Source organism: Marmota marmota, unplaced genomic scaffold (genome assembly GCF_001458135.2).
Source record: "Marmota marmota marmota unplaced genomic scaffold, marMar, whole genome shotgun sequence".
Classification (NCBI taxonomy): domain Eukaryota; kingdom Metazoa; phylum Chordata; class Mammalia; order Rodentia; family Sciuridae; genus Marmota; species Marmota marmota.
The window spans coordinates 3,443,483-3,453,386 of record NW_026000019.1 but is presented as its reverse complement, the minus strand read 5'-3'; the positions used below and the strand labels follow the sequence as shown (position 1 = coordinate 3,453,386).

The 9,904-nt window shown below is 36.1% G+C and overlaps 1 protein-coding gene across 2 annotated transcripts; it reads left to right on the top strand.

The window, feature by feature from the left end:
* Positions 1-2,202: 2,202 nt before the first annotated feature.
* Rgs1 (regulator of G protein signaling 1) lies at positions 2,203-6,438 on the top strand. Of its 2 annotated transcripts, XM_015491683.2 has the most exons (5): positions 2,204-2,430; positions 2,792-2,872; positions 3,290-3,351; positions 4,706-4,869; positions 5,599-6,438. In XM_015491683.2, exons 1-5 carry the CDS (start codon positions 2,294-2,296, stop codon positions 5,782-5,784), a joined length of 630 nt encoding a protein of 209 aa, XP_015347169.1. In that variant the 5' UTR covers positions 2,204-2,293; the 3' UTR covers positions 5,785-6,438. The 2 variants fall into 2 exon arrangements, with proteins under 2 accessions (XP_048665774.1, XP_015347169.1); XM_048809817.1 differs by lacking the exon at positions 2,792-2,872 and having other exon boundaries at positions 2,203-2,430.
* Positions 6,439-9,904: the final 3,466 nt, after the last annotated feature.

Sequence of the window (9,904 nt, the reverse complement as noted above, 5' to 3'; positions counted from 1 at the left end):
ATATACTCCTTTTTACCAGCTCTACCCAATGCCAACCGGAGCCTAAGCAAAAACTATTATCCAACAGAAGCCTCTCTCAGTAAAAACAAGATCCAAAAGAAAGTTTAAGTCAAACTGGGTTCTCTATAAATGAGCCACAGACCTCTATAAACTCTACAGGAGCTTATATTAATTACACTAACGTGTCTACTCTGAGAAGTGGTTATTCATCTAGTTCCTTGGACTTTTTTTTAGACTTTAATCTTCATTAAAGGTTTATTAAAACGGGCGGTATCCAGAGATACTGCCAAAATTTGAAATGGAAGGTCAACACATGAGAAGTACAATTTATCAATCTATGAAATGAACTCTTATTTTACCTTGAATGCTTTTTCCAGCTACTGTGTGATTCTTTAGTATATCTATATATTATGCCATATGAGTGTATCAATTATATTTTTATTGATAGATTTGTTTTAACTTTACTTTGTTCTTTTCCTAAGCAGAAATATGTAAACAATCACAGTTTAATAGTTATATTGCTAATAAATATTAAGATAATATTAAAATGATGTACTCATTTAAATCATCTTATACACCACCAGTAGAATGTTTAGCACACCCCTTGGAAAACTCCAACATGAAAACTTTCTGCCATGGAAATAAGAGATGAGAGTCCAAGAGGGACTCGATGAAGACAGCCTCTCTTATTTCTTCTTCCTAACAGATATCAACAAAAATTATTTGTTTTCTTCACACTATTTCCTGGCAAGGGAAATCTCTTTTAAATATTGAGATCAGATGACTATCCAAAGCATTGAGAGGGATACAACTCTAAAGTTGATTTCAAATTTATACAATAAATACACCAAATGAATCATTTGTGGAAATGTACAATTTTCTTTTTTTATTATTAAATTATTTATTTATTCTAATTTGTTATATATGATGGCAGAATACAATTCATTTCACATTACACATTCAGAGCACAATTTTTCCAGTCTCTGGTTATATACAGAGTATTTTCACACCATTTGTGTCTTCATACATGTATGTAGGGTAATGATGTCTAGCTCATTCCACCATCATTCTTACTCCCTTGCCCCTTCCTTTCCTCTCCCTCCCCTTTGCCCTATCTAAAGTTCCTCCATTCCTCCCATGCCCCTGCCTTTGCCATTATGAGTCAGCATCCTCAAATCAAAGAAAACATTCAGCCTTTGATTTTGGGGGATTGGCTTGCTTCACTTAGCATTTTGTTCTCCAACTCCATCCATTTACCTGCAAATGCCATGATTTTATTGTCTTTTAATGCTGAGTAATATTCCATTGTGTATATACCAAAGTTTCCCTATCCATTCATCTACTGAAGGGCACCTGGTTTGGTTCCACAATTTAGCTAGTGTGAATTGTGCTGCTGTAAACATTGATGTGGCGGGGTCGCTGTAATATGCTGTTTTGAAGTCCTTTGGGTATAAACCGAAGAGTGGGATAACTGGGCCAAATGGTGGTTCCTTTCCAAGTTTTCCAAGGAATCTCCACGTTGCTCTCCAGATTGGCTACACTAATTTGCAATCCCACAGCAATGTATCAGTATGCCTTTTTTCCCCACATCCTCACCAACACTTATTGTTTTTTGTATTCTTGATAGTTGCCATTCTGACTGGAGTCAGATGAAATCTTTTAATATATTTTTAGTTATAGATGAACACAATACCTTTATTTTATTTATTTTTATGTAGTGCCTGGGATTGAATCCAGTGCCTCACGTATGCTAGGCAAGCACTCTACTACTAAGCCACAACCCCAGAAATCTTAGAGTAGTTTTGATTTGCACTTCTCTAATTGCTAGAGGTGTTGAACATTTTTTTATATATTTGTTGATTGATTGTATATCCTCTTCTGAGAAGTGTCTGTTCAATTCCTTGGCCCATTTATTGATTAGGTTGTTTTTTTTTTTTTTTGGTGTTAAGGTTTTTGAGGGAATGCACAATTTTCAAGAGGAAACTAGCGTCATCTCAAACCGAAAGCAGGGGCTGCTTTGGCCCTTTAGTGTATGTGTGTGCCTCTGAGTGTTTGGTTTTCTTTCTAATCAAGTGACCTGCTCTCATATGGTTAAGTTTCAACCACAAGACATCACTGTATGCTTTTTTTTTTTTTCAAGCTCACGTCACAACACACCAAGGAAGGAGGAACTTGCAGTGTCTGTGGTAACATCACTTGATAAACAGCCTCCCTCGTGCAGCCAGAGCCTGTCTGCCTTCTCTATATAAAGCAGCAGAGACATTGGCGAGCAGACATTTGCTGAGAGAGGACCATGAGAGCAGCAGCCATCTCCACGCCAAGGCTGGACAAAATGCCAGGAATGTTCTTCTCTGCAAACCCAAAGGACTTGAAAGAAACTGGTCATTCACTTCTAGATGACAAAACGCAAAAAAGGAGGCCAAAGACATTGTAAGTTCCTCTAGTGTCTCACTTAGACTATCTCTAATGACAGAGGGCGTGTGAATGAATGGAAGAGAATATGAGCATTTGGGTCAGCCAGACCAGAGCAACTGCCTGCCTGTTGTGGTTTATAAGTAAGATTCGGTTGTAACAAAAAGTAAATCGTTCTATGGCATTAAATTAGGTGAGAAATTTTTCAGACATGGACTCATAAAAATGAGCCCTATCTGAGTATAAAAAATGTGCTATCAGTTACTTTTGTTATTGCCTTATTCAATCTTAGAGGCATTTAGACCATGTTTTGTTCATTTTACAAATAAAATGAATTCTAATGGAGAAATACTAAGTACTCACTTTCTGTCTTTTGTAGTGCAATGGACATGAAAGCATACCTGAGATCTATGATCCCACATTCGGAATCTGGAATGAAATCTTCCAAGTCCAAAGACATGTATGTGCATTAATCCATTTTACTATCATTTACAAGATCAGTCTAGGGACCAGTTTTCTATCCTAGTAAGAGATTAATACTGCACATGATGGGTTTTCTCTTAGGTAATATGCCAAATAAGATTAGCCTACATTAGCACCAATGCAAATTAAATATAAACATGTCTGTGTATATACTTGCTTATTTATCTTTGTACTGTCAGATTTTTATCTATTTGAATTTCTCAAACTTAATTGGCAGATTTTTTTTTCATACTTATGGTAATTCTAAGAAATCCTTATAAGTCTATGTTACTAAAATGTCTTGTAACTAGAATATTAGTTTGTGAAATTATCAGAGGGCAGCAGCCATTCCGATTGCATTTGGGCTTACATAAAAACTATTTTACTAACATGCTTATTTTTTTTTCTTCTGTAGACTTTCTGCTGATGAAGTAATACAGTGGTCTCAATCTCTAGAAAAACTTCTTGCCAACCAAAGTAAGTGTATATTAATCATGGAATGCTTCTTAATTCAGCTCAATACCCTAATAGATTGAAAGGCTTCATTAAAATAGCATAATATGCAAAAAGTTGTAGTCTGACATTTCTATGAACATTGATAACTTCAGCATAGTAGGCCTCTTTGTGATATGCTGACTTAACACTTAATTCTACAACAGTGTTTTAGACAAACCTGCCAAGGCAATTAGGCATTTTCACTGATGATTATAGGAAAAAAATTAAAATTACACTGGGGTTCATGAAGTTTAAAGTTTTAAAAGTAAACCATATATCTTAATATGTGAATTCTGATTTTGAAAGTTGCCTAAAGAATCTATTTTTACAGTTGGATATAAAGAGGATTCATTCATACAGTTAGTATTTTATCATTCATACATTCATTAATTCTCTCATTCATCCCACGTTTATGTGACAGGCATTTTAGAAGCAAAGCTATTCAAAAGCAAAGACATAGTCCCTTTCTACCTTGAAGGTTGTTGAAAAGCATGAATAATTGCATTTTATATATTATATGATGCATGTTCTAACATAGAAAATGTAAAAGGATGTTTAAACACAAAGAGTCTTGCGGGGATTTTCTGACCAAAGAAGGGAAGGAATGAAATCATATTCCCTTCTTCTTATTATGGGTATTACAGTTCTACTGGAATGAGAAGGTGAAGAGGTATAGACATGCAGCTTGTTGTCTATCTAAAGAGTAAACTTATCCTCTTCTCCCCAGAAACACCCTAAAGAGCCTTGTTTGGGGATGAAGGAGTTCAACCTAGCTCATCAATATTATTATCAGATATAGTATACAACTCAGCTAAACAAATAAGTGGCACATAAATAGCCCATATAAGTCTCAGTAATTGCAGCAAATGTAATTAGTATATCAGATGCATAGGTGATATATAGGCCTGCCATTATCTAACATGAATTGGATTTGGAAATTATATTTGTAATTATTAACATGATGTTAATCCCCTTTGCAATTCTTGTTTTCTTCCTTGAAATGCTCTACATTCTGGCTAAGATGTTGGTCTTCATAAGAAAAGACATTGTTTTATAATCGGCAGAGCCAAATTCTTGATTTAAATACAAAAGGAAGCAAAGCATACCAAGCAGCTATGTGATTGAGAACAAGTTTGGTTCCAGTTCCTCTTCTATAAATAAAGGGATCTCTAGGGTCTTTCCTCCTTTACAAACTGTGACCTGGCTGTTCCAGCAGCAGTTGTATCTTATTTTATTGAGAGAGAATGTAGTAGCTATTTTTCTTACAGATTTCTTCAAGTTATTCACTTATTGGCTCAATTAATTTAATTATCTCAATTGTTCCCTTTGTTTTTAGCTGGTCAAGATGTCTTTGGAAATTTTCTTAAGTCTGAGTTCAGTGAGGAGAATATTGAGTTCTGGCTGGCTTGTGAAGACTACAAGAAAACAGAGTCTGATCTTTTGCATTGCAAGGCCGAGAAGATATATAAAGCATTTGTGCATTCAGATGCAGCTAAACAAGTGAGTATTAAGTCCATTATTATCAGCTTATGTGTAAAAGAATTAAGTCAACATGAAACTTCAAACATAAAAGATGAAATCCTTTTTGAGTATCATGATTTTACTTCTGCATATTTAGGCATATTCATATAGTTCAATGCAACTACAAAATAATTCTCTAGATTTGGGAAGATTTCAGTGCAGAGAATGAAAGATTGACTTTGCAAACTATTGAACATGATGGACGGGTAGAGAAAGGAGCACAGGTACTATGGGCCAGAACCACACATCAGGGGATCCTTAATGAGTTATCCAGGGCAAGGATGAAATGCAGATTCCTATAATGCATGCAACTGCAGCAGCTAAAATACGTCCTGTCACTAGTAGTGCTTGTCTTCCTGTAAAATGTTCTTGGTCTCAACAGGAAGTAGATGCACAAGGAGTCCTCTCACCTAGTAAATCTCAAGTGTCCACATTACTCTTCTTTGATATGTGGACCACCTTTTGTAGATATTTACATTTCTCATGGCTGCTTCTTTTGTAACTTGAAACAGACACTTTTCTTGTGATATTTCTTTTTATCTCCTCCATACCTAGTATAGGCTTAGAGTAGTCAAACAAGAGATTTGAAATGAGTTAAATGAGGACATAAGACTGTTTTCTTGAGGTGTTTCAAAAATTACAATAGGTGCATCATAAAATTACCATAAATATGACATGGACATGAATTAATGAAGTTTTCTTTTTTAGATCAATATTGACTTTCGTACTCGAGAATCTACAGCCAAGAAGATTAAAGCACCAACTCACACGTGTTTTGATGAAGCCCAAAAAATCATATATACCCTTATGGAAAAGGACTCTTATCCCAGGTTCCTGAAATCAAATATTTACTTAAATCTTCTGAATGACCTTCAGGCTAACAGCCTAAAGTGACTGATTCCTAACTGAAGGGAATTAAAAGATGGTATCAAGGACGGAAGGAATGTGCCAGTGTGGCTGCCTGGGTGGACAACTTGGCTTGTTTGGGGTGACTTGACAGGCTCAGGGGAGGAACAAGTGACACAGGATGGATTACCATGGAAGTTATCCAGATTCAGGGCTGAAAAAACATCAGTAAGACTAAAATTGAGAGACTGTAGAAGAAAAGAGATACTATGGTACTGTCTGTGGTACTGTCATAAAATACAGAAGAACCTCTGTATTAGAAAACCCCTCACACTGAAATGGTCAGGTAACTCTGGTGACAGAAACTGTGAATAAAATTTATGGGACTGATTACGATACGCTGTAAGCTTCAAGGTCAACTGACACGCTATGTATTATTACATATAGATTGTATTGAGCTGCTGAAATCTCCTTAACTTGGATTCCTGTTCCAGAAATCACTGTTATTATTGAGAAATGTTTTTTAATGTTGTTTTGTTTGAGTGTATTTGACTTGGAAGTGATAAAGAGAACACTGTATTTAACTTAAGCTATTGCTCTTAAAACGAAGTCAGAATATATTTGTAAATTAAGTTATCACAGTGTCAATAATAAATTTGAGTTTTGTATTAAAAGTTTTGCATTTCATTGCTATTTTTGAAACCGGCATTTGTTTGTTTCTTTGATTTAAAAAAAAAAAATCAAGTAAAGATCTTAAACTTTTTACCACCAATTCAATATCTAAAAACTGTTACCCAGTTAATGCTATATATTCTGTACTAAATTGGACAGAATTCATCAGTTTTCTTCCTGCTCCCTGATCTCATGCAAACTTCCAACTGATGAGAAATTGATGAAGTCTTTAAAAAAGAGGAAAAAGCTATCTTACAAAGTCATTCAATTAACAATTGATATTTTATTGTGATTTAAAGTTGATAAAGCTCAATTGTATTGTCTTGTTTAATGTTCATGAAAACTGAAATTCAGAAACATTAAGTCACTAGATTCCAAATTTAGCTAACTCTCAAAATTACCTAGAATGTTAAAATATATGTACACCACTATTTGGGGGCCCCCTCCCAGATTGACTGAATCAGAATCTCTGAGGGGCAGAGTATGGGAATCTATGGTTACAAGGAAACTCCAGCAAATTTTGAAGGTGGTTGGATAATCCAGACTGGGAACCTGGGGACTGAGGAGCAGTCACAGTGCCAGGGTTGTTCACAGCTCCTCCCACCACAGAACCTATGCTCTCTCTACTATGCAACACTGCCACCCACTGACCAGAATACATTTCCCAAATCCTGAACTCTGCAGTCTCAAGTGTCACCTGGGGAGGAAAATAATATCCCATGTGAAGGAATCACCCACAGAAAGCAGAAAAATAATCAGTATGATCCATATTCCTGCATAACTTGTGCAGCGGTGTCTTCCCCATGGACCCGTGATCAGCGTCTCATTTGACAATCCATCATCCGCACACCAGATTCTCACTACAAGCTTGCTTAGTCATCAGGCAACAGCAATGGCAAGAAACTATATATATCAGGTTTTAAAAGCATTACTCTTGCTTGAGTTTTCATCAGAGAAAGTCCAAATTAGTTCTAACTTACCCTTTTTATTGCAGGTTTTAGCAGGTCATATTGTAACAGAAAGGGAGTCCAGTTTAATCATCTTCCTTAGGGATCCCTTTACTGATTGTACCACCAATCTGTCAATCTTCCTATACTCCTGTCTGTGGGTGGCTCATTTTTATTCACCCCACTCTAGAATAGGCCCTCTTGTCTTGCCGATTCTCATGACTTGTTCTGTTTCCAGTCACTTCTAATTCATCTTCTAAACAGCTGCATGCGTCATCTTCTAAAATACAGAGTTGTCCAACCAGGTCCCATGACATATAAAATAAAGCTCAAATGTCTCCTTTTGTAATTTAAAACCCTCCCAATGTGACCTTCACAGTATACCTCCCATTACTCCCTTCCAGACATCCTTCCTTCCTTAACATCACACTGGATTATGCACCTTTTTTTTGCACAAGCCTTGTAACTTGCACGTTTAAGAGCTCATTTCAGTTGTCTCCAGATCTTTGGTTCACCTCTACTCCCTGTCAAAAATGTCTTTTCCAGTTCTCAGGATCCAACCAATTCTTCAAGGTCCACATAGAATAACTTTTCCATAAAACCTTTCTATGACACCTTATACCATTACGTAATTATTCCCAGTGTCTAATGGAGACGAACTGCAGTCCACATAAACACGGGACACTCTGCTCCTATTTTAAGTATTACTGTCACATTAAACAGAATCCAGGCCCATAAGACTATGAGGAGTGAGCGGTGTAACTATCCAACACACTTATTGGTCATAAAATGAATGCTGCTGGTCTTTCTCTAAATAAATTGCCATGTTTTAGAGTCAGTCAATTTTGGACAGACAGTCAAAACAAGAATCTAAGATACCTCTTCATTTGGCGGGGGAGGCGGGGGAGAGGATAAGTCATGCTGGCTGCACAGATTCAAAGTAATATAAAATGATTGCAAAGATCATTTTCACTTCATTGGCATTTTTTGTTATGGTGACTGTTTCATATGACCGTTCACAGAAATGTGATTCATACAAGTGGCATCTATAATTGAGAGAAGTTCCATCCAGCTAATCAGTCTGAAATTCCTAGTACACAGGCATGTTCAGTTGTTATACTAAATCACAAGTAGTGAACAGTAGGCATAGTTAAAAATTCACTCATCAAAAATGTTTTTTTAACAAAAATTTACTTTTCTCAGACTTATTTTACATTACTTTCAATATGCTTATGCCAGAAGGTAAAAATGAGTCATGATAAACCCCATGATATCTAGGAAAATGTACACAATTGCCTATTTGGCCCATATACTGGGCTGGGGAAATAGCTCATTTAGTAGAGTGCTTGCCTCACATGTACAAGGCCCTGAGTTCAATCCTCAACACCAGAAAAAAAAAAAAAAGACTCAACCATTTGGCCCTTATAGGATAAGTTTGTATTCAATATCTTTGTTTCTGTGTGTAAACATGGACTATAATATTCTAGTACTAATCATTTATGACTTATTTTAATCTGTGAGATTAACAGAGTAAAACATGATTTGAAATCTTATAGGTGTGAATTGTCATACAGAGTTGACTAAAATGTAAACCATACCTATAGAATAAAAATTACCCATCAAATGCAGAAATAATTCCATCCTTTCTGTTGAGAATCTTTAAAGCTAAATACATATCATTCCAATGGCCAAATACTGTATCTTACTCCAGACCTAATCTAAATGAAATTTTCCCACAAATAAGACAGTGGCAAAACTTCTTATGCAGAACCATCTATGGATGTTTCTATATATTCAATATTTGACTGGATATTTACTTCCAAGTGGCTCCTTTATCTTGAATTTGAAAATAGCACATAAAGGAAAAAAAGAGAGAGGATGTGGGGGAGAGGAAGAGGGAAGGGAAGATAGAGAGGAGTGGCAGAGGGGAGGAGAACAGAAAGAAAGAGAAGGAAAGAGAACTGTTGAACATCTTAAACGTGTGTTTCCTTTTGGGTCCTTTGACAACTTGGATGCCTGAACTGCCATGCTTTCAGTATCTTACCTTCTCAAATTGAAATTTTAAGCCCAAAGAGATGTTACTGTAATTCAGAGTTGTTTACACAAATTTACTTTCAAATTCCCATAGTTAGTGGTAGAATAAGCTAAGAATCTGAATCTAAGTTCAACAGAACCCAAATTTATACACTCACGGAGACCAAGCCTTGACTTGGATTATTGCCATTTAGGCAAGGTCTGGGTGGTGGCCTCGATGGCAAATAAAAGGAAACAGGCTTCCAGGATTAGGGAGCTGACTGGTTTAAACAAGAAGAAATGGTACATAGTAAGCAAAGTTTTTTAATATGAGAGATTATGTTGGCTCTCTCAATTACACTTATGAATTTTATGTTTATATCCTCCTCCTTCCCTCCTGTCAAACTCACCAACAGTGACAGATGCTTAGGATCCTCTCAGATGGGTTTGACCACCTGATGTATTCTAGGGACATTTCACATGAACATTCTTTTATGGTACACAAAAGAAAAACAATCTCCCTATTTTCGAATGAT